Genomic DNA, 26,214 nt, shown 5'->3' with positions numbered 1-26,214 from the left:
AAGCAGAAATATGCTTCTTAGCTTGCTTGCTGTGTTGGGTATGTGTGTGTTGTAGCCGTAACCTCTCTCTACTACTAGAACAAAATCGTCATCACTCTCTCTCGGGCTACTCTGTTTCTTAACCATATGCAATGCATATTTGTGTCTCTGGGTGTTTATGTATTGATGTGTGTGTGTGTGTGTGTGTGTGTATGGGTGTGTCGATGTGATACAATTCGCTATTGCTTTCTGTTTTTACTTGTTGTTACATGTGTGAGTGTGTTGTTTCATACGAACGAAACAGTTACAGAACAGAAAAGCGCGAATGCGCTATTTGCGGTTGAATATATTTCTAACGTTTGACGACATTGTTATTGAAAAGTTGATTTGTTTTCTTCATTTTGTTTCTTTATCGACAGTACACAAATATATGAGTGGGGAGAGTGGTGATAAGCAGAACTTGCGCTCCTACATCTCGATAATTGCTACCTTCGCAAACAAAAAGAAAGGTTGCGCGCTTGCTCGAGAGACTCGAGAAATTTGAAAAGGAAAACTTCAGCGCGATGTTCACACTTATAATGCGGGTATGCGGGGAGAAACTGTCAACAGAAGGTTCAAACTCAAAGTTGTTCTCTTGCGAGGGAAATCATCCAAGATCTAGACTGCAGTGGGGGTTGTTATTACGATGTATGATTGGATCAAATGTTTGCATATTTATTTTTTATTCAAAGTTTTCGCGCTTCACATTTCCCGCCCTCTTTAGATTCGATAGAACCCATAGGGCTTTGCGTTCAACTCCGCACCCAAAAATGTGCGGGAAATATGAATCTGATTATTATTTTTTCACAAAAAAAAACAGTGAATGTGTTAATTCTCGCGAACGCAAGAGTGCATCTTTGTAATGTGAATGAACGTATATATCTATTTTATTCGGTTTATTTTTTTCTCAATTTACAATATACTTTTCTTTCTTCAAAATGTATATTCATAATCTTTGTTATTTCCACTAAGTTGCGTTTGCTTCTTTTTTTTTCAAGATAGAATAGTAAGTCACATCTAAACAATAGAGTATCGGATATTAAATTTTCTTCAATTTTGGTTTTTTTGTTGTTGTTTATAGGGTTCATTAGCGATAATTTTAAAATGTCTATTACAAAGATGAATACTCTAGACGTTTGGTGCTACAATCGACCGGATGACACCACTGCTGTTTTGATGCCGTGGTTCAACTTATCTGTTTAGTTAAAATGCTTTGTCTCCTCCTTAGGGGGAAAACGCGTGGCCTCATGTACCGACTGAATCCCGGCAAATGCTCGAAGCATCGCAACAGATGAATGTCGAGAGTACGGAAATGAGGGGGCGCGTGCATTACCGAGCGAACAAACATTTTATCAATATGTGTCGACGAGAGTTTCGGAAGTTTATTTGACCATTGCTTCGCTCAGCTTCTTTCGTACATAGCAACGATTCGGGTTTGTCGAAATAAAGAGAATAAATAGTAATAGTGAATCAATTTACATGGACCCCTAATCCTCAAAAAATTTACATTATACATATACACAGAGTTTTTTTCCTACTTCCGGTCATCATTTTTTATCGTTCTTACTTAGTTGTTTTGTTGCATCTATTTTACACGAACATCACTCTCGTCAGCAGCTCTTGTTGTTCGCCGCGTTCCCTTCAGTTGTAACTTTGATGTTTCAGTTTTAAATAATAAAAACTATAGGTTCCTATAAATTTAAATTACGTATATAAATGCTTCAACAACTTTCGGATAACTTTATATTTTTTCTCGTGCGGTTTTCTTATAAAATTTTACTCTTTTTGTACAATTTTCAGTTCATTTTTCATTTTTTCACGTTGCTTCTTTTTATTACAAAAAAAATACTGCAATTTCATATTATTGTTTTCCATCAACGCTCTCTCGCTCTCTCTCTCTCTCTCCGCGGGTTGATAGAGGGTGAAACCCCTTCCAAGCTTTGCACGATGAGTGGGGTTTTATGGGTTTGCTGGCCATTTTAAAACTACTAAATGAAAGTTACGCAGGTGGAAGTTATACACTAAAGGGGCGTAAAACAGCTCTATTGAAACGTCGTTAAACGTCACAGGTCCTTTGTGACCCAGCAAAAACGTGGACACAGTATAGGGACCCCTTCGTCACTCGTCTTCGTCACGCTCGCACATACACACACTCGACAGGCACTCGGAAAAATATATAAGAAAAACCCCTCTCGACACAACTTGGAAAAGTAGCTCCGCTCACTCCCGCGGCGGAGGAGATGCGATTGAGTTTTGTTGTGTGTTTGTGTAGTTCTTCTTTTTACATCTCTATACATATATAACATTTTCTCGATATTTATAATATTTACACATGTACTCTCTTGTTGTTTTGAATCTTCTTCCTTCTTCCTTTTGCATCTCCCTTAAAAGTTACGGTGTTCACAGTTTGTAAATGTTGTTTGTGTGTCTGTGTGTGTGTATTTAGCTGATTCTTGTCTGCTTTTGTTATTTGTTGTTGCTTAATGAAATAATTAAAAACCAATAGCAATGATTTTGTTTTGTTGATTTTTCTTTTTAATCGATTATTTATAGTATAAATATTCGTGTTCATTTTTCCACTAGATCACAGTTTTTTTCATAGTTTTTTTTTGTTCTTCTTAATTAGTATTCAGTGTTTGTCGGTGTTTGTTTCTGTTCTTTTCAATTTTGATGAGAATCATGAATGCATGAATGTTTCTTTTTTGTTTGTTATTCAAAGGTTCATTCATTTTTCGTCATTAAAAGTAGCAATTAAAATTTGTACATTTCTAGTTTGCGTTTTTCCTTTTCTTCATTTGCTTTTCGTCTTAGCGACACACACGAGAAATTAATGTGCTCTTCCCGGCGTTTCCCAGAAAACTCTGAAAACTCTATCTAAAACTAAAAGAGAAAAATAAACAAATGCTGCAGTCTAGCTTTTTTTTGTCTGCTTGAAAACATCCACACAGCCGAAAGAAAATATTCCTAATCCAAAACACGTCTTTTGAACCACCGCCACCACCCCTCATAAACACCTCACAACCCTTGAAATCCCATCGTTAGCGCTTGGACTGACCTCCTTCCTGAATGAAGCGCTCTTGTTTTTCTGTCCCCGCGCGCAACCCATAACACAACTGGTCATTCGGGGGTGATATCCAAACCCATGGAAAAGAAACCCATCCAGCACCAAAACAACTCCCGCAGCGATGGATGTAAAAGCTGGTCGAAAAAGTTGTTTTTCCAGTTTTTGTTTTTCTCCTCCTCCTTCGCTTCACGGCGTAGTTTCTTCAAACCAGCTATCCCACGATACGGAGAGAGGAAAAAACAACAACCTCTCTCTTTCGACCCGCTGCTGCTGCTGCTGGTAGCAGGAAACTGGTTTCACACATACATAGACGCGCACTCTCTCGCTGCGGCTGCGCGTTGGATACTCCTCTCTTTCCCATTATCGGTGGTCGTTTTGCTTTGTGTGTTTTTCGGGTTTCTGTTTCTCACGGCGTCCAGCCAAGTCCGGGGGCGTGAGCGACAGGAAAAGTAGAACACAAAGGGACACGACGGACACGGAAGAGAATCGACGACATTTTGGATGATAACGCTGGTGTGGAGTCGCGTTCTCACTAAATGCAAAACAAATCGGCCTGTTGCTAGTCGAAGCGCGGCGCAATTAATGAGTTCTAAATCCTGCGAGAAGTGATGATGATGGTGATGGTGGTGGTGGTTTTATATCTCGCCTCCTCTGTCCGCGCTTACCTAGCTGTTCAGTAATCAGTACCTCTGTCTGTGCTCATATATATGTTGTTTTATATAAAACGAGTTACCTATGTAATTTGTACGTTTGCTTAAAGTCTTTTGTTGTTCACAATATACATAATCTAGATGATCATTCTGCTCTGCTTGTTGTTGTTGTTCTTGTTGTTGTTGTTGGTTGTCTTCCTCCACTCTAGTGGGTTTTTGATTCGGTGATTACTAAATTTCCCTTCGCGCTTGCGTTTGTATAAATTGTTTGTGTTTTTTTGTTCTTTCTCTCACCTTTGTATGCTCTGTATATAAATATTATAAAAGCCTACACATGTCGTCCGCTGCGTCGCACTCAGCTCAATATAGATATATCATATATGAATCAATCTTTCGGTTTAAAAATATTTAAAACAATATTTTCATATCTCGCGCCTAGCTTCTCTCTCTCTTTTGTGTATGTTGTATTCAAGCACACGTACAGCCTTTTTTTCATTTTGTATGTTTTGGATTGTGAATAGAGTTCCTTTCACCCTCGACATCTCGACATAAGTAAAGCAAACACATTACAGTTTCTCTTGGCAAACTCTTCTGTTTGTTTCTACCCGTGTGTCCGTATAGTAACCGATCAAAATGGAACCAAATCTCTGAGATCTAAGATGAAGAGTACAACAAGACGAACCCGATAACGGTCTATGGCGACAAATGGCATCTCTTCTAGGAACTATGTACGCGAGCGCGAATTAAAATTTTAAACGTATACCTAACATACGAACAGCTTGACTAGCACACAAAAGAAACAAAAAAAAACTAATGAAAATTGGAAAAGCATGGTTGAGATGACTTCCCACCAGTAGGGACCACCACAGCAAACCCGAAATGGGATGCGCACATCCATCGAATGCGCAAAGGGGTGTTGTGTGAGCGTGACCATTTGCGCAACCGTTATCTACCGGGTAGTGTGCGTGTCGAATGACACAGGGGTGGGATGAGAGGAATCCACAAAGTGTCAGGCAGAATGATATGCAGGCCTGAAGGCATCGCGAGGACACCCCCTGTCGAGTGAGTGTGTGAACACGACTGTCAGGTGGCACTTGGGAAGCGGCGTCACGATTTAGACAGGGTTGTACAAGGTTGGCCCCAATAACCTATGCATCTGTAGTCGAAACTGATCATTTCGCGTATCAACACAAGAGGAGCAGCGAGGAGAGGTGAACTACAAACGGATTCGACTTCTGAAGTTGCATCTGTGAGGTGAAAAATCTTATCAGATATTGACGACTACAACGAACGAAGGCCTCAAAGATGTTGCGATCTAAATTGGAAATTTTAGGTATGAGACATTTTTTGCGAGATCTTTCGATGTGGTCAAATCAACAGTCACCAATCCACGATAAAAATGTTCGTGGAAGGTTTGTGGGTTTCTAATCTGGATTATCATACGACAATCGGAAGGGAAAAGGTAGCATACATTTGCAAGCATGTAGAACTGTCGAAGATCGCTTAGACATAGCTGATTTGACAGGCTACCTATATCTTTTCTGAAGCATCACGATTGCATCTTGCCATTACAGAAGAGGCCATGGAGTGGTATGACGCTAACAACGTGCAACTGGTATCCCTCCCAACGCGCCAAACCTCCGGCAAATCGAGTAATGTTGGGTAATCTTCATGCGGAACCTGAATAGGACCCAAAAAACTATTGAAATCAGGAAGTTGAAGAGTACGAGATGGCTTGTACACAATCTACTTCTACAGAATCTTATGGCAATTCGAATCTGGTTGACTGGAAGCCTAGCTTTATATTTTTGACGTAGGACTACGTCTTCCAGTAATGACACCCTCAGAAAACCGGTCACGTTTTTATGAAATAGTTTTAACGATAAGAACTATTTTTGCTTCAAACGAATATTGGTGATTTACATGCCAATCGAATCGGAAATTAATTATAGAACTTCGATGCATTCTAGAACACTATCGGAACTGATAAATAGCCGAATTATATAAAGTTATTTTCAGGTTCTACGTCAATGGGTGCTACGAAAAATAACAGGATCATTAGACGTCGAGAGCTTCTCCGCCGAGACATCTCAATCTTCAGAGCGATAAAAACCGAAGATGAAGCATAAATTCAGGAGATAACCATGTGTTCCGCAAGTCCCGATTTTCCCCACAAGACCAAGACTACTCTACGGGCTCGAAGCATAGGCTCTGCTCGAAGAGAGCTCTGAATTTTCAAATGAGCTCAGAACCAGAGCCATGACAAAGAAACTCATGGACAACTCGTCACTCGAGAATGAAACTACCGCATTTCAAGTTGCACCTTATTCACGTTTCTTTCCAAACTCAACAAAAAATGCTCTTCTCCTTTCGCTTCACACTCGGCCCCTTTCGCGGCGAACTCAGAGTCCAGAAAACCGTCACCAGGCCGAACGCGTCGAATTCGGTTGGGCAATGAATGAAAGAAACCCATCGAACGAATTTGTTGAATCAGATGGAGCACAACTTACCGAAAATTTAAAAAAGCACAAAAGAAACTGAAACCAGAAAATTTATGGATACAGCGCTGTATATAAAACTACGGTGATTTAGATGTCAGACATCGCGTCCGCGTTAAAAAAGGCCAAAAACCTCAGAAGATGCTGAGTTGGAGACATTTACAATACAAGAAGAGCTTGCGAAGCCATTTCCGTACTATAAACATGCGCTGGAAATGGTTCAAAGGGAAGATTTCAGAAATTCGGGATATTGAAACCGGACGAAATCATCACTGAGCAGGAGCGTTATGGAATTCAATCAATGCGATTGAGCTGAGCACTGCGTGAAAAAAGGTCACGCAGAGGCTTAAAAAACGTGATACTACAACATGACAACGCTCGGTCTCATGTTGCCAAACTCTTCGAAACCTACTTGAAAGCACTCAAAAATCCTACCTCGCCCGCCATGTTCCCCAGATCTTGCGCCATCCGATCATTACTTGTTTCGTCCGATTTCGTACACGCTCTGGTTGACCAGTTGTTCCGCGCTCGAAGGAAGACTTCAAAAAATGACATGAGTCGTGGATAGTATCAAAAGACGAGACGACTTCAACCGTAACCAGAAACCAGAAAAAAATGGAAAAGCTCTAGCTAGTAATGGACAATACTCTGGATCAATCTTTCTAACAATTTTTTCACAATAAAGTTTATAGCGATAACTAGTGCTAGTTTTTTTTACTGCACTAGTTTCTAGTGCAGTAAAAAAGACACAGTAGATGTGGTGTTACATTGATTTACCAAACATCATCCCAGAAGAATTGTGACCGATTTCTTTGTCAAACCTAGATGTAAAAAATACAGGAAATGTTCAAGAACGCAAAACTGAAAACATTCCCGAACGTGAGGTGGAGCATTGACGCTTGTAATGTTTTTCCGTTGAATCTATTGAGCTGCGTAAGATCGCCCAGAAATCACCAACTGCTCACGCTCATTCTGATTTCATACAATGAACTTTTATTTTGACGTAGGATTACATTTTTCAGGAATATATTCCGGATACACAAACTAAATTGTCCAATTTTGACGTAGTCATGTTTCGATGGACTTGCATGATTTTTTCAGCAATACAATTGGACACTGTCTGTTGACAATGCTGTAACCTAGCAATCTATAGCAATACAAAAAATGTAGATTTTTCAATAGTTGTGTTTTGAAATAGCGTGAGAGCTTTCTGTACAGCAAATCCACAGTTATTGGGCTGGTCCTTCCCATGTTAGACCCATGGTCCAAAAAATCATAGCTTCTCAACCGCTGGGCCGTTTTCTGTCATTTTCCCCGAAAATTTGAAATTTTGATTTGGTTTACAAAAACTTTCTGTTCTTATAGTGCAATGGTCTGCAACGACTACTTGTTTTAATAGTTTTAAATGAAAAGTAATTTAGTTTTACAATTTACAAAAGGACCTCGATAAAAAAAGACCAGTCTTTTCGATAAGGAACGATCCCACCAAATATTACGAAATTTGGAGAAATCGTGTAACTTATTTCTGTGGAATTGCTGTTAAATTCGTGCAGGCCGGAAGATGAATCGTAATGGAACGACTGTGGGTTCCATACCAGAACCCTCAATTGGTTGATGTTAAAATAGTCTTCCTCAAGTCTAGAGGCGAATGAATTTTGTAGTTTGAAGCCACTACAATAGAAAAATCGTCAATCTGACGACACAGGCAAGCACTGCGGGAACTCTCTGGGGTATGAGAATATGAAAGAACTCACGCCACAGGTAGGATGGAGGCAGTAGCGGCCCTTTTCTAGGCCTTCAAATTTGTATCAAACAGTTTATTGATGGAATTTTTCATTCTTCAATTATTTTGCGGTTGTGTACAACTTTCTGCTTGACTTTTTTTGGGCCAACTCTGTAAACCGTGACGTGACACAGAAGAATAGCAACACGAAGGAACCGAAGAAGCGAGCGCTTATCGGCGCGCTACACGAGCAGAAACAAATGAAGAGTTTTTCCACCATTATTATCACGTGAACATAACTGATACTTGTTTTTTTCTGTTTTTTTTTTGCTTTGCTTTGGTTTTTTTCCCTCTTATTCAAAAAATGATTACTGATTAAAAATATCAATGAATGTGATAGTATTTTTTTATAAATAGTTTTATTTTAGCTCTGCTCAATATATATAAAAAATGTAACTGATATCTCTCTCTATTTCGTATGCTCTCATTTTGTTAACATCACAATTGTATTTTTTTGTTTACCCATATTTAGCCGAACATGATCCAATTGTTTCGATTCTTATGGATGTGGGTGAGTGTTTGTAACGTTTTTTTTTCTTCTTTTGTGGTTTTGTGTGTGTAATCACTAGATACTCGCTAAACTGCCGTCAACACTATAGAAACGGGTTTTTTTAATGGACTTTGTTTTTCTCTTGTGCCTTATGTTATTTAGCGCATAGATGGTACTTATTTTTTTCTTAGCTATTGTTTTCATGTTCTTTCTTTCTTTCGATTTTTTGTTTATCCAAATATATATAAAAATATATATTATCACATTCAAATATATTCATTAAGCGTTCGTGGGTGTCATCATCATTTTTCTACTAATCGGTTATATTTTATTAATCACAACAAATTACTCCTGCCTCCTACACCTTGATTTTTCCTAATAACTGAACGAACCTATAAAATTTTCTCAGACTTTTCATGGGGGCTCTTTTGCGTGCCGCGTTTTTTTTTTGTTTGTATTCTTCTTCTAAATTGTCTGCCAGTTTTATTACGATTAGATCTCAGTGGTCGTGGTCAAATCAACACAACTAATTTGCTACAACACAAACATTAGGTGTCTCACAGTAACGTATCCCCGCGCCGTTTTTTTGGGGACTTTCATGGTTTTTTGGTTAAAACTAAATAAGTATGACTTTCAGATATCACCTTCGTAGTGTTCGTTTCCTTTCTTCGTCCCCACGCGCGCGCTCGGATCTGTTGCGCCCGGGGGGGACTCAGCTAAATCACGTTTTTTGTATGTTTTTTTTTCTTCTTCTTAAAGCCCAGGTACCGGAAAATATTCACACCGTGTCTAAATCCCTTTCTCTCTCTCTCGCCTATCTCGATCCTATCCTATTCCTATCATCTATTTTGCACCCCGTGGTATTTGTGTGTCTATGTGTGTTTTGTTGCTACAGTCAGTCCATGTTGAAAGAGAAAAATTAAACTCCCAATCGTTCATAACTTCGGAAAAGGGTTCTCCCACCAAACCATACCTGTAGGTTGGGAGGGAGGCAGCCCCAATTGACAATCAATCAATCTCAACACAATCGTTACATCGAAGAAAGGAATCACAGTTCGGTTTTGCGGGTTTTGCTAATGCTTTTCGGGCTGTGCTTCCGGTCCCGTTTGGGACGCGCGAAAAAAACACAGTGCCCCACAAGTAAAAGCAAACCGCCAGAGCACGCTTTTGAAATTGCGTTCCTACGAAATCTCCCATAGGCACTCTCGCTCGTTTTTCCCTTGATCCTACATAAACCGTTTACCACTTTCGCGGCAGCTGCGAGCGAGACGCGCGGCGAGATGCAACGTTGCCGCAGTATTTGCTACTTTCTAAAAACTCGCAGCAGCCGCCTGCCTGCCAGGGTACACCAAATTTAATACACAATCTCTAATATCACGCGATCCCTCTCTCAGCAAGGAAGAAAATGCAACCAGCGACGACCATTTTTTTTGACTAGGGGGTTGCTTTTGACTCGCCTCGACGGCTTGTGTCTGGCAAAAACAAAATTATGCATCATGCAGGATGGCAAAGGGTGACCGGCAGGACAACGAGAGTGATCCCCTTCGAAGGATTTCGTAGGAAAAATTGCTTGCATATGTGCATTTTTTTTTACAAAAATCACAGCTAGGTTTTTTTTCAAATGTATCAATCGGCGTTTTGAAAATGAATTTAAAAGTTAAAATACAAAATTAAAGTGTTACAATGGCCAGAAGTGCACAAGTGATAGAAAAATTGTCCCATTTATTTTTTTTCCGCGGTCTGTGGATGTAGGAGATTTGCTGACTGAGGAACAATTTTTCAACACGTCAAGATCGTGATCTTTCCTCCGCGTTCCGCGTCCGATCCCCGCGTAATGTTTTCCGATAGATGGGCCCGGCGAAAGGCTGTAAATATGTATATTTCACAGCACGGGAGGTGCTAAAGCAATGAAGTTGATGTTCGCATTCATTGGTTCATCATATCAAACACGGTTGAAGACGCGCGCTTGTTTGATTTTTTTGTTTGTTTCGCATTTTTTTTTCTCTGCGTGTGTGTGTGTTTATTGCAATCGTAAAAATGTCAATATATGTACAACAAACGTAAAAGTTATGAACAGAAAAATAAAATCCGTTCCATCATCCCTTGGTGAGTGTCCCTATCCTCCTACCCACCCATTTCGTGTGTTATCATCTGCTGGGTAGGCTAAATAGCTTTCACCATATGCTTAAAATGGCAGTCGTTAGTAAATTAACGAAATGTTTTCCGGTGTTACTCTTTTTTTCCCTCCCTCAAAGGGGGGATGATGGTTGTAATGAGTGTTTATTTATTTGTGTTTTATTTGTCTTTCCACTTTTTTCTCAGATCCATTTTGTAAAACATTTACATACCTAATATAAACATATAAGAACTTAGAGCTACCCCTTCACGCACACACACACACTCGCGTCCACACAGTCTCATGCTCACACAGTCACACGAATACGGTATTCTTTATCCAGTCAGAACATACAATTACAAGCATTACAACACGTGCGCGATACAAAGTCAATTATAGTGTGTTCATTAGAACTTGCAGACAAACTTCAGGAACTTCAAAACAGTTTGACAACTGATATTCAGCGTATTCTAGCTACTATTATTTCCAGAATTGAGCTCACGAAACACATCTTTCTTACTTTCACGGCGACAAATCGATTATCTGCCCTTTGTCAAAATTCTGGATTTGATGTTACCAAACGACACGATCTGAGGCAGCGTCTTTCCCAGTTGAGCCTAGCGCTCGCTACTCCAAGGAACTTCAACCAGCCATTCAACCTTGGGAAACTTTTCAAAGATATTCAAACCTATTCGCGATCAACCATAATCCGACCACGCCATGAAAGCTTACTAAGGCTTACTTTGTGAACATACGTCTAACAAGATCTGGGGCCTAAAAAATCTCTCTCATTGACGAATTGTCACTCAATAATGGGCCTCCCGCACTTCAAGTTGCACCTTATTCACGCTGGCACAATGTACAGAGCTGCTCTCTTTATCCATGCTGAATAGAACAAATATCCCTTTTCCTTCCAATCATCATTTTCAGAGCGAATCGAAACATTCACTTATTCGTGTAATATTTATTTGTTGTATTTATCGGTGTAGTGGTAAACGTGACTGCTATATGTCCTCATATGTCTCTTTTAATACCACTTTTTTTTAAGACGGTCTGGGACAATCAAATGAAACGGATGATCCTCCAATACGTTCGCATGGGGACTTTGACACATTACGGAGATCATCACTGAAAGAGCTTCTGCTTCCCAAATTGGAGGAAAACGACAGCACAAATGAACGAAACAGAAGAAAAGAATGCTTCAGTATGCGTGAAGAATATACCGATTCCACTTCACCCCGATAAACTAGAATGAGTCAATCGGAACTGGCTTTGGCTGGTGTGGAAGGAACAAGCGGAAAAAATATTCTCATTTCTTCGCTTCGAAAATGACAAAACCAAAATAAGATAACAAATCCATCGATCACTTCAACTCCATCCCCATCAACGATCATGATCGCAGTACAGACACCCGATTGACTGTACCACGCCACCAAACCTGCCATGTACTTTGCATTGATACGAATCTATGATGAGCCCACTTCTTACTGCTTATTTCCTCTTGAACGACCGGAAAGCCTCTTCCAAGGCTTTGTGATCAATGCCGGTTATATCGATGTAGTTCGGGGAAACAAAAAAAAGTATGTGACTCCGTATTGATGGTGCAACAACTTCCCTGTATTCCGTACACCATTTTCCAAAACCCTCCAAAACCAGTTTTCAGTTTCTTCACGATCGGAGCCGTGGTCATTATTATCGCCCTATCTTATCCAAACGGAAAAACCTACGGAAATCATCCTCACGGACTCGACCAGTGTCATCTTGGCACTCAGCAGCCAGGATAAGACGATCGGTCATGCCTCGCTGCCTCGGGATGAGCTTGGGTAGACTGTACACTTCGTAGTTGCTCTCCGTGATTGACCAGAATCAGCGAAATTGCACAGAAAAACACATTGAATGGCACTAATCTCGCCGCCTCGGGACGAAGTGCGAAAAAGTAGATAAAAAAAAGTGCATGCGAACGATCTCGATGAGTGGACTACTGACCTCATATGGGACGCATGGTCGGAAGAACGGTGAAGAGTTCGTAGAGCGGGAATTCCGTGAGATCATTCTTCGAAAAAAAATGGATGCAAAATTATCGAAGGTAATTTATTTGTAATTTCCATATTATCTCGAATTATCTTTCCTGTTTGGGTGAAACTTCTCCACCGCGAAGAATGTAATCCGATGGCTACACTTGACTACACCACACAACCCGCACGCAACACAACACTACGAAATAAGCAGTAGCTACTACCGGGTTCAAACCAAACCCACTTCTCTGCATCTTCAAGTGCGACAGGGCAAATACAGTCAGCTATGTATGAAGTGATCACTATTACCTACTAATGCGCCGACTTGCGTAAAAATAACATTTCAGGTTCAAAGTTTTCTGCTAAACGAAGCCGATGGAAACGATAGGAAATACACACACGAACACCATATTAATTGTTAATTGTTGTTGATAGAACACAGAGCAGTATAATCACCACTGGAAGCTTCTGCTTTCTAAATCAAAGATGAACGAAACAGAAGAATCGACTTTTCAGCACGCGTGAAGAATATTCCGTTTTCACTTTCACTAGGTTTGGCTGAAGTGAATATGCTAATAACCATATTCATTTCAAAGCTTCGAATATGACAAGCCCTGACTAAGATGTTACGAGTTTTTGATGAGCCCAATTCTTGCTGCTTACTCCCTTATTAATAGTCCGAAAGCCGTTCTACGATTGACGCTGGTTATATCAGTGCAATCTATGAAGCCTTAAAGCATGATAGACTGTGCAATTATGGTGGTACAACTTCTGTGACCTTCGTACACCAATTTCCAAACTCTTACCAGACCAGGACGACCAAGTCGTGAAGCAGTACCAAATGATCTGCTTCACGACAGTATTCCAAAGGATGACCTTCATTTTCCTATGACAATCATTATCCGAGGTATCTATTTGCGAAAGCTGCACAGTGAGAATGTCATGCGGCATACACAGTTACCGTCGTGTACGGTATACGACTATGTTTTCATATACAAGTATTACGCTCAATCAACTACAACAGCCTCGGTTGTTCAGTTGTATTGCTTTTGAAGATTCAGTTTGAAATTTTGTCGATGAGCACTGTGCGAAAAACGATCATAGTGTACAGAGGCATAAAATAGTGATTCTACAGCGCAAACCCCTTAAGAAAAACCTGGAACCACCCAAATGGGGAGACCTATCCCATTAGCCATATTCTCGAATATATTGCAACATCCGATCATGATTTGTTCCGTTAAATGGCACATGGTCTGGCTGATCCGCAGTTCCGTCTTATGGAGATATCAAAAAATGGCTTGCTTCCTGGAAAGCCTCAACAGACATATTAGATGTGCGGTTCAAATACGCACTAACTGCTCAAAAGCATACAAGACTTCTGGTGCATACGAACTTCGACGCAACTTAAAGAATGTATTCTGATGGTCCTGGAGGACCAACACAGTAAACGGGAACACAAATTGATCACGTTTTGATCGATGGTCGGCAATTCTCAGACATCATCGACAACAGAAGCTACAGTGTTAGTGCCACTCTGACCACTATCTGGGGATTATCATCATGCGTTCTAAACTATCATAAGACATTAGATCTTACCACGGTGTGTCACCTACGACGATTGCAGCGACCGAACGTTACTGCAAGATATGCCCAGCGGTAGATGAGCTAACTGTTGCTATCCTTGAGAAATGCTCGAGTACCTTGAAGACAGCTTAGCAGAGATCGTCATCGGGTATCAACAAAGAGGTCAACGGAACGATTGGTTTGATGACGACTGTCGAGCGAGACAGAATGTGGAACCAATACCGACCGAAATTAAGACAGCAAACACATCTCTTTCGAGAAAAATCACCACCTGGAAGTATTCGAAGATGGACCAATTGCAACGTTCCGAAGAGGCAGCACGGTCACGGCGGCGTTGGAGAGGACTACACTAGTACAGTGAACAATAAACACACAATTCGATGAGTGAAGATAAGATTAAAAAACCACAAAGCAACTTAAAAGGAAGCGATCGAAGAGGAGCTCTTTTTGGGAAGCCCGGCAAAACTTAGACAATGTATGCGTCGGTTGATATCCAGGGTCTGGACCGCTGTAATCTGTCCCATCTATTAGTAATGCCTACAAAATTCAATGCAGATTTGTGGGAAATTTCAGACCGGAATCGCAACCGGGCATGCGCGATGACGAGTGACAGATTTCAACCCAGTGATGGATTCTCCAAAAGATTTGCGAGTATCAAATTCCAACGCACCACGCTACTTCGACGACTTCGAAGCCGCATAGTGTACCATCGACGGACGACAGCTATGAAGAGTATCATGAACAATGGGGGGTTTCTCCAAAAGCTGCCAAGACATGTGCGAACTATCTGTCGGAAACGTTATGGGGCTGTCAGGGACATCACAACAGGGCGATGGACTCTGCACTGTGCATGTGGGTTCTCGCATGCGCTCTATTAGCTGGTCTCAAGATACTTCAGGCTCTCTATATCCCAAGCTTGTTCGCTCATCGATGAATTTAGATGGAATACAACTTTTGGATGACTATATCACAGCAGGGCTGATTCAACTCAACTCTAACGGTCCTCAAATCGTCTACTCGGCCTATGCTTTGTTAGCAGCATCCCACCTTTCCTGTTCATAGATGAATGTATTCCTGAATGAATTCACATCAGCCACTGAAGTAACTCGTTAACCTCAGGGAAACGGACCCAAAAAGAATTAACACTACTCTTCTATATTGTTTTCAAAAGGTTTTTAAGGGGGGACTCTTGTCTTGAAGCAAAAAAATGAATTTTCGTGATTTTTTTCGGATGTTAGAAATGAAGTGAAATTTTCGGGTATTTTGGTTATTGTTTAAGGTATAGTTGAAGATGTGTTTTCCATTTTTTGGATGCAGTAACAATGATTATTACGCTGTTGACAGCGTAAAAATGCTGTCTAAAAATCGGTCTTTGCTGGTGGTATCGATTCTGAAGCAACGGGGTGTCGCAGAACGAATTCCAATGAATGTTATGAAATTTTAGGATAATGCCCAGAGCGTTATTGGGGTTATTGAAAATTTATTCGACAAATAGCCAAAATGGTGGCCATTTTTGTTAAAAATGAATTATTCATCATGAAAAATCGCTGTTTGAAAGCTCATAAAAAATCGAAAAAATTAGTTATCCAAAAACGGGTATGTAACGCTTTAGATAATTCATTTTTACATGCTGATAAAAAATTTCAGCCAAATCGGTCGAGTAGATTCTGAAATATTGATACCACCAGATGACAAAACATGGTTTTGAGAAAAACGCGTTCTATTCACTTGAGGTGACCCATAGACTCCTTAAAATCCTTTAAGGACAACATTTCTGAGGGCATAAGCTTCCCAAAAATGCAAAAAAAAATCGATTCTTTCGACCTTCCAGACCGCGGTCCCGCCTTAAGCTTTGCAGCTTATTGGCATCTAAAGAATGAACCAGCTTCTGGCTTCTGTCGACTAGGAAGACTTACTGCGTGACCTATTTGTAGGAGAATCGGTTGAAATTTCAATTTCCGTCCTACTCTATGCCTTTGACCAATTCATACACAACCTAATTACTAAAAGATGCGTATCCACTCTTGTCCAACGCCGATCTTGAAGGCTGAAGCCGATTAAGAGATCTACTCTTTTCGTTTTCCCAGTGTATTGAGGAATGTTCAGTCCGTTGTGGAACGTTCCTCTCGAAAACCTTGCTGGTACTTGGCAACAAAATTTCCTGCAAGTGTCTCATAACTCGATCGATTGATTTTTTCTATTATAAAGGCTTTAGACTACAAAGTTCGTTCGCTTACAGTCTTTTAGATCAATCAATCTAAGGAGGGTCCTGGGAGTGACCTTACGATAGTTCGCTTGGTAAGCGGACTGCGCAGCCATCAATCCCCATGCCCTTCATCGTGAAATTATTGAAGATCACAGAGCAAGTTGCCTTCGATAAACTCCATCGTGGAATCTTGATAGCAGAACTGGAACGTCTCGATTGTTCTTGTACATTACTGGCATGGCTCAATTCCTATCCGGTTGTGTTTCAACCTTCGGTGTGCGCCGATGGCTTCAAACTTTAACTCTCGATAATCTACCTAGAGATCTCTCAGATCTCCAAGCTTCAAAGCATAACCACCAATGCCTCAAAATGTCTTGGCTTCATTTCTCGTGCTGCAAAACAATTCACCGATGTTCATTGCCTGAAGGTTGTGTATTGTTTGTTGGTACGATCTTCATTGGAGTGAGCACCCGCTGCAAGGGCACTTTACTACCAAAACGGTACACAACAAATAGACGCAAATCATCGCAAGTTTTCCCACTTCGCTCTTAGACGACTACATTGGAACGACCCTTCCAATCTCTCACGGTATGAGGATTGTTGTTAGCCAATCGAACTTGAACCTTTCTTAAGCCGAAGAATTGTTTCCAAGGTTTCGGAGTTTCTAATGTCCCAAATCACACATTCTCTGCCCTGTTTGGTCGAACAAGTTTAGTGTTGATATTACCGAGGAAGGCGAATGATTTAACACAAGTTCAAAAAAAACTTCTTTTCATTGGATACTTTAGAGAGGATTGAGACGAAGAGCCACATCGTACAGTTTGTACAACGATTCTGGAATCTTCGATTGACCTGACAATCGAATACTTCAATCGCATTTCCTAGTATGGTAGTGGTGGTAGGTGCTTTTTGCTCTGGTCTACACACACCTTCGAAACAACAACCAACCGGAACTGATAGCAATCGCGCGCGACGATGACGCGCGGCCATTTTTCCCACGCGCAATTCCCAAGGCAAAACAACATTCGGGAGGACTGATAATGAAAAAAAAACTCGTCGCCGCCACCCTATTAACGCGCAATCAACACCACAACACGCTGCTGCTGCTGCTATCGTGGCTTCAATTGTAATCAGAATGTTTTGTGCGGTTCTATACTGATTGTGCGCGCGCGAAGGGCATCCGAGTTTGACATTTATGCCAAACTCTGATATGCGGTGTCTCAATAAAAGCGAAGCGAAGAGGAGAGCGCAGCTGCAGAAACGCGGTGCTGCGCACTCACGCAACGCTGGCAGCTGCAGCTTTACGACGCGAAGCCGAGTTGAAAAGGTAATTTGAAATTATAATTTGCCCACCGTGTTGCGCACGCTGCGCAGTCTACCAATCGACGCCATTTTCATTTGGGAATCAATTGAACTATTTGAGCTTTCTGTTAGAGAACAACAACTAGTCGGATTCGAACAGGGATCCTAGAGACAACTTCAAAGATTGGTTCATTGTTCCTAACTGCGCACGAAAAACAAAACCGGTACACATTTTCTCGATCGTTAATACAGCTACGAGGTGTCGTCAATTGCGAAAAATATCGAAGCGAGGGGGAAAAAAGGCGAACAGAGCACGAACTGGTCCCGACATGTTTTTTCACGTTCCACGCGTTTCAAACGAGTTCCTGGGTGCAAACAAATGGATGAAAAAAACAACCACCGACATCACTCATTATTTTGTGTCTCCTCTCTCTGGTCGCCCATGTTCCGCGAGACACGATTTCTAAACTTTCTACAAACACGACGACCAACTACACCGAAACACACCTTTGCGCCCAAGGCCCATATCTGGAGAACTCGGTTCCGAGCTTTAGGGATGTTGAGCTGGATAGACATTCAAATTAATCACCCCTCGCTTCGCGCCTGTCAGATATGGTTTCCTCATCGATTTCGCTCGTCAAACGTCAAACACATCGTGTCTCTTCCCTATTGGCATTTGATAGCCTCCTCTTGACCGCTGTCATATCGGAAGGAGATTGTCTGTCATGCGGAAGAAGACTACCCAATGAACAACTTTGTATTGCGCATTAATAACACACGCAAGCGCACATTCATACACTTATTCGCAATCACACTACAGAATACCGTCAACACTGTTAAAATGCACACAACGTCACACACGCTGTAGCTTTCAAACCAATCCTCATCGAAAAGGGACATAGGAAGTAAAACCTAAACACACCATTCTCTCGTGTTTTGAATGGAGATCGTAAACGATTAATATATATATATATATATATAAAAAAAACTATGCAATATACATATAATGTATAGAATTTGTTCCATGTTAGGTTGCCTTCCTTGGTTTGCTCTTCCCGCCTATATCACACACACTCTCTTTCGATTCGCGATTCGCCTCCCAATAGGATTATTATTGTTGGACGGTGGGTCTTTGTATTCCTTGTAATTCTCGCATCAATTAGTACGTCTCGGTAATCGTTTGTCCCTAGCTCCCCCTACTAGATCCCAGTTTCGGAATGGATCTCCCAACCCACCCCCGATTCAGGTATGATCTTCATCTTCGAAGCGTGTGTGTGTGTGTTTCGAAATACTACCTCATCAACAGGCGCGCGGATGACTCATCCGCGCGATTGCGAATCTTCATGAAACCCACTCGCAACAACACGGGGGTAGCCACCAGAAAATAGTCTGTCTGCCTGTTTTTTTTTGCTGTGATCCACGTCGTGGTAACTAAAATGCGAAAGAAGTGGTCGCGATCGCCGCCGCGTTGCCGTATTTTGCGCCTCGCGCTTATACAACACAAACGTGCTGCTGCTACTGCTGCTAGTGTGATCTAGGTGTTGGGTTCCCGTCGCGCTAGGGTTGTGTAGACGTCGTGTGTTACGATACCACATAAAACACGCAACATGCAAAAAAAAAAAACACAACGCACCACTCGAGCGGTTTATCGTCAGCATATTGCACACACAGTGGGAGCGTGGTGTGTGTGGGTGTTAAATTGAAGATTGTGCCACAAATAAGAAGCAGTGGCTCTTTGTTGAGAGTACACCTATACAATCGTAGCTGACAGACGACGCAGCCATGTGGTCTTCGATCGAGACATCGTCGTAGACTGATCACGTCGATTGTCCGAAGGACAACAGATGGGGTCGAACCAAAATCTAAATTGTATCTCTTGTCTGATCACGTAGACCATACGCAGTTCACGTTGTGCGAACGAAAAATGGCGATAGCATTGGTGTTGTGTGCCAAGACAAATTGCACCTATGAAAAATGCAACTTTGAATATTTGCCTCTAGCGATTCTGGGGACCTACGGAGAATCAGAAGGTCTACCAAAAATTAGTAGATCAACGGAAAACCAGCAGATCTACGGAATATCAGTTGATCTATAGATAGGCATACCATCTGATCGGAGTTGAAAATCAGAACACCTGTCACAGTTACGATCATGACCAAACCATTGTGATTGTTGGAATTATGAATAAATAAGAACACGTGAAATTTATTTAACATATTGGGCGATCCATTCGGTGAAACTGCTCCGGAGATGATGGCTTCTGTCTTCTTACGAGCACAGGAAGCACGGTTTCAGAGTCATAAAACATCAAGTGCAATAGTACCGAAGTACGAGGCACATGGTATGAAACGCAAGAGCTCCTTCTGCAACCCAAATTTTCTGAGCGGTTGGATTTCTGCACCACAAAGCTCAGCATGGATTTGGAAGTGGACTCCAATCGAATATTCTGGCAATGTTTAGGTGCTTGGGTATGCTTTTCCTAATCAGATCTACCTGTAATGTTTCATTGCTGATTTCAAACTTCGGTTTCAACAAAATGGCTTAATCGAAATACCGCTATGAGCCACCGACACTTATGAATATGTAGCGTTGGCCTCATGATCCTTAAGTACTTTTGTGAGAAAGGGGCGCAAGTCGTCGGCAAGAAGACACTTTTGTTTAGACATTTGAAAAACATTACTTTGAAATATCGCGACAAAACACCCAAACATCTCCGTGACCAGTGGAGCAAAATCTCTAAATGAAAATAGTTGAAAAATCTCGTGGAAGATCCAACTGCTACTCTTTATATGCTCACAGAACTTTGGTCTTCATTTAAAAAAAAAGTTTTCACTCAAAAACATAATACAATGAAAATAATTCTGATTCCGCAACAAGGTTGAATTTTTCATGAAAATCACAACAAAAGCTAAATTGTGAAAAATAAATCGGGACGGTCCAAATAGATCTCAAAATCAGGACATGTCCTGCTAAATCGGGAAAGATGGTAACCCTATTTATAGAGAGCTAGTAGATCTACGGAACACCAGAAGATTCACGGAAAACGAAAAAATCTACTAGAAATCAATAGAGCTACAGAATATCAGTAGATCTGCGGAAAATTAGATCTACAAAAATTCAGTAAGTCTACTGACTGACAATCAGCAGATCTACGGATCCATCTGATTTTTACGGAAACACGGAAGCCAGCCTTTGCCAGTTTCCTTCTTTTTTCGAGAGATGTCAGTCCTGAAAACTGATAGCGAGTTTCGCGCAAGGCGATATATTTTGCGGGTTATTCCAAGGTAAGGTCTGTCTGACGGTGTACTGAACAAATTTACGCTGAATGTCTTTCATCCGATTCGTTCAGTTGCTGTGATAAGACGACCACACAATTGGGGATTGATTGATTGATTTTCTGTATTCTAGAGGCTTTAAACTACAAAGTTCATTCGCTACTAGCATCGAAAAAGACCAATCACGCAATTGAGATAATTTCTGGGATAGAATGAACGTGCGTACAATATGAAGAACGAAAGTAATGTGCGGATTATCAAACTCATCTTGAACATAAATCCACGCTGTCGGTTCGCTTTGTCGATTACGGTTGTCAGACTGATGGTAGTAAAATGTCTGTCTGAGCTAAAAAATACCGTAAACAACAAAAGAACGAGATTGCGCTGTCTTGGGGAACTCCAATTTCGTTAACGAAAATCTCTGACAGGGAAGAACCTATTTTGATTTGCGACAGTTTACCCTCCAGGTACGATTCCAAACAGCGACTGAAACCTTTGAAAATCCGAGTTCAATTCGATCAAAAAGCTGATTTCAGATCTGCGACGAGGGGATTAACTTGGTTACCGAATCCAATTGTTATCAACGCAAAACGTGATGAACTCCATCAGATCTGTATCAACAGATATGTCTTGTCCAAAGCCATGTTGTTCTTCTCGAGCGATGTAGTTGAAGCAGTTGAAGCGAAATACTTCACTCACAATTATTTCCAGCAATTCAGAGCCAACGCGAGGACATGAATGACTGATGCTGATCCATCAACACTTCGGCGACATCTGGCGAACCGCAACTTTTCCGACCGATTGGATGCAAGACATCCCGGTGAAAGTTGCCAAAAAAAGGAGACTTATCAAATGTGTACAATTCTCAAAACACACTTTCAGAGTGGAAGTATCTTGGCCGCACACAATCATGGCAATATCTTGGCCGCACTTAGCCATATAGGGGGGAGTCTGAAGGTGATCTGGCGTAGTGGTTAATATCCGTACCTCTCACGCTAAAGGTCAAAAGTTCAATTCTCACGCCCGACATTCTTCCTTCGGTCCAGAAAAAAATTAAAAATTGTCATTTTGACGTGTGGGAAACGAAGAGCGTGGAAACTTCCGAAAAAGTTTGAGGACAGTGAGCTAGTCATCTTTGTGCGCTTGGGAAACCTTAATCCAGAGGATCGGCGAACTAGTTCCGCATGAGCTGAACCCGCCAGGTACAAAAGAAGGGCAGTTTTCCATCCAGTTCTCCATCGAATTGTGACTGGCGATGCAAAATGGATTTATTTCGAGTATCCAAAGCATCAACGACATCTTGGGTAAGTACAGGGGAGCCATCAATATCGGTTGCACGACCAAAACGTTATGAACGGAAGACAATGCTCTATGTTTTTGATGGAATCAGAACAATTTGATCTTCTGTGAGTAACTCAAGCCTGGCGAAACCATTAATATTGGATGCTACTAACAGAAAATGATCAATTTGAATCGAGCTTTGGGTGGAAAATAACCGGGATACCGAAAAAAGCCAACACAAACTGATTTTATTGCATAAAAATGTTCCATCACACATTGTAAAACCGATCAGTGAAACGATTGAGTCATTGGATTTGGAAGTTTTTTCACATGCGGCTCACTCTCGCCAGACTTACAGACTTACTTCCGACTCTAGCACCTATTTGCATCGATTGGACACGCACTTACTGAGGAGCGCTTCAATTCTTACTAAAAAGTGATAAAATGGCTCGATGAATGGTTTGCTTCTAAAGAGGAATGGTTTGCTTCTAAAGTGGCCTCTCATCCACAAATAGCCAGACGAGATGGGAAAAATTCACAGCTATCGACAGAAAATACTTCGAATAAAGTATATTCGAGACGGCGCCAGTGGTTGTATGGTTAGCGTAACAGCCTCACAATCCGATCGGCCTGGGTTCTACCCAGCTGGCGTCGTTGGGATTTTTTGAGGCGAAAAATCTCTGGTTACGTCTTCCTTCGGAGCGGAAGTAAAAGAAGTTGGCCCGGCTCATGAGTTGTTGAGTCTGATAGGTAGGAACAGGTGGAGTCGCCTCCCTGATGTCGGTGATTGGCACTAAAGTGGCGGAAATAGGCCGACGAAAAATAAGTGAAGATAAAAAAAAAAAAAAGTATATTCGTGTTTCATACCTTGGCCAACTGGTAATTTGAGTATAGTAATGAGATATGTATTTAGGCTGTCTGTGGTCACGAATATATGTTAGATCACTAATTTTTACATTGTATAATTTAGAAGAATGAGCCGTTTTACATATTACTCATTAACACAAAACTGGCTGTTTATTCGCCTGTGAGCGCTCAAAAAACGTCCGAAAAATACCCAACAACTCGATTTCAGACCAAGATTAGATCTGTTTCACAATTTTCTCCAATCGAATGGATGTTTATTTTTCAGAAAAATTCAAACCAAACTTGAACATATTTACAGCTCAACTTTTTTTGTATAGGTTTATATTGAATTTCAATTGAGCTTTACTACATTTGCATCAGCATTAACAGCTCGTCTCCATCAGTTGCTGATGAGATACTGACTTGAAGATCAGCGATATCTGTGAGATAAAGGCATGTTCTCATCAACAGTTAAGAATTGTTCTGGTCACGTCTTCACAACGTGCTAAGGAGAGTGGAGGGTTGTCAGTTCGACATTCTCTTGAGACTTTTAGTCGATTCGGTCCGTAGAAATCGGTAGACTCAAAAAAAATTCATGGATGATCATACAAAACGAAACAGCCAGCTCCGTCTGGGAGTCACAGTTCTGAGAGATCGTTATCTCGTCCGCTTTTACGTTTCATTTCTCCCGTGGTAGTAAATCAGTGGGATACGTATTTCGAAACACACGTCCAGAAGACATTAAAATATATATATATATATATGGCTCAGTGGCTCAATTCCTTTGCTTAGATGACCTTACCGGTGTGCACATTGTGTCTCTTGTTATTCTTGCTTTCCGCGTTTCATCGCACCTTCCAAGTTCGTTACCGAAAACAACGGACAACAGGTGATCCCAATTTTAGGGTCTGTAGTGGAAGAAGACGGAAGAGCAAACGATCCCAATTTCCGTCACGGATAACACAAACACACACACACATTGTGCACAGAAGGTGTTGTCTGTCAGTCAGGACTTTCAGAAGCAAAGGAAGTAGCACCGCGGAACCGCATTCTTCTTAATTTGGGGAGATCCTGAATCGAGGGCCTATACTCGAGGCTTTTGCCTCGCACTGCGCTCTACTCGCGCGTTTTCGATTTGGCAACAGGGGCCTGCTGTTCCCTAACATATATCCCTTCCCTATCTTCGTTCATCTATCGTGTCTAATCGTCTCGAACCTTATTATATGTACTGCATATCTCCTGGCTATATACCTCGTCTTCTCGCGAGAGCACACACCACATCATGATCGATTTCATCGTACGTTTTTTCTGTTCTTTTTGTTTTTCGTTTTGCGTTTACAGTCCCTTCCCTTCTCCTTTTTTTTCGGGACTGTTCAGAATATTTAGACCCCTCTAGCCTGCACGCTTTAAAGCTTCCATCCGTTACGTTACATTCTGTCTGCTGCTGCCGCAGCAGCTCCTACACAGTTCCCTCAACAACTCTGCTAGCAGCTTTAAAGCTATATTTCTACTCATAATTATTATATGTGTGTGTTTATATAGATTTCCTGTTTCAGGTTTCCATTCATTCGTTTTGCCTTGTGTTCATTCCAGTTTTTCTGGGTGTTCCATGATTGTGTTATGTTCTGTTAAGGTTTAAAAGTAGTTTAGTAAGTATTGTTCAGCAACACTTGCAACGCGCCTGGTTTTCGCACAATGGGAGATGTTACAAATTTTGGATTCAAAAGTTGTCTTCCCTGACTTAACCTCTATACTGATGATGCCCGAGTGGGGGGAGGAGCCCGGAAGTTGTCCCCACCCCCACCATGTTACCTTTAATTCCCGCGGAAGTGTCACTGTTGTTGTTGGTGGTGGTGGCGTTGTCCAAGTTGCGCTCCACTGCTCGTCCCTTACTGCGTTCTAAGGATGTGGAAACCGAAGGCTTTTCCCACACCGAAGGATTGGTGATATGAATGGTTTTGCTGCTGCTGCTGCTGCTGCTACTTGTTGCAGCGGCTTGCTTCTTGAACGGGAAGGAGCATGAAATCAACTGGATACGACGACAAAGACAGTTGGGAGTTTAGCACTGCGTGCGCACTTTGTTATTAACGAACTGGTTGTCCCAGTGGAAATATTGTTGATGTTGCTGGTGGATCGATGGCGAGTAGTAGTTGCTTTGTTGATACCGGTTGTTAGTGTTGTAGTTGTTGTTGTTGCTATTGTTGTACCCATTGAATGGTGGACTAAGGGGTGGACTATTCTGTCCACTAGACGACGACGAACTCACACTGTTATTGTGACGCTTCACGTAATGGTGGTTATTATGATGATTGTTGTACTTGTGCAGTTTGCTGCCACCGCCGCTGCTGCTGTTGTTGTTGCTACCGCCCTGCGATGGATTGGCTTCCACAAAATCTACCATAACACCACTATCGGCCGACGTCGACAGGTCCAGCCGGCCAAGTCGTCCCATGATAAACTCATCACAGCTACTGCTACCCGTCGAATCGAGATCCGACGAGGGGCTGTCCCGACTCAGATGGTCGTACAGCACACAGATCGTACCGTTCTCCCCAATCCGATACGAAACCTCCTCCGGATCGATCCAGATCGTCAGCTCCAGTGGCAACATCTTCCGGAGGGCGATCGCATTCAGACCTACAACGCTGCCTGCCTGCTCGATTATCGGATCCATCTTGCCGTTGATGCGCAAACACCGGAATCCCGAACCCTTCGCCGGAACATCTGGATACCAGTGGCGCTGGAAGTGACGGGTCAGAATCTGCTCAAGCGTTCCTTTGAAGTGCAGCAGTTGACTCTCGGACAGGGGAGCTGACTTTCTCACTCGCAGCAAATTCATCAGAAAATCCGCAGCCGAATGAACTTCTAGTCGCATGTTTTCAGAGTTTCAGAGTTCTACGAACAAACAGCACTGTTTTCCGCTCGGAGTGATACACTGTGTTGAAGCTCTCCAACATTCAACTATGAACGAACTTCTTGGTTCGGATTGTGGATCGATTTGTCTTCACTCAGCAGTTGCAATAGCACGATTTACACACTTTTTTTTTGTGATTCCTTCTCTGTTTTACACTTTTTCACACCTCGAA

General features: G+C 41.7%; 2 protein-coding genes across 6 annotated transcripts in view; both read right to left on the bottom strand.

The window, feature by feature from the left end:
* The window catches only part of LOC129776910 (inositol-pentakisphosphate 2-kinase), a 355,299-nt gene that overhangs the window by 317,505 nt on the left and 11,580 nt on the right, over positions 1 to 26,214 (bottom strand). The gene's annotated exons all lie outside the window — the stretch shown is intronic.
* LOC129776911 (protein BTG1) overlaps positions 169 to 26,214 on the bottom strand; it is a 27,906-nt gene continuing 1,860 nt past the window's right edge. For both annotated transcript variants that reach the window (XM_055782851.1, XM_055782852.1), the window contains exon 2: positions 169 to 26,214. In XM_055782851.1, coding sequence (XP_055638826.1) covers positions 25,188 to 26,003 — 816 coding nt within the window. In that variant the 5' untranslated portion in view covers positions 26,004 to 26,214 and the 3' untranslated portion in view covers positions 169 to 25,187.

This window comes from Toxorhynchites rutilus, chromosome 3 (assembly GCF_029784135.1).
Source record: "Toxorhynchites rutilus septentrionalis strain SRP chromosome 3, ASM2978413v1, whole genome shotgun sequence".
Lineage (NCBI taxonomy): Eukaryota > Metazoa > Arthropoda > Insecta > Diptera > Culicidae > Toxorhynchites > Toxorhynchites rutilus.
Note: the sequence above shows the minus strand (reverse complement) of the source record. Positions and strands in the feature narration are given on the sequence as shown.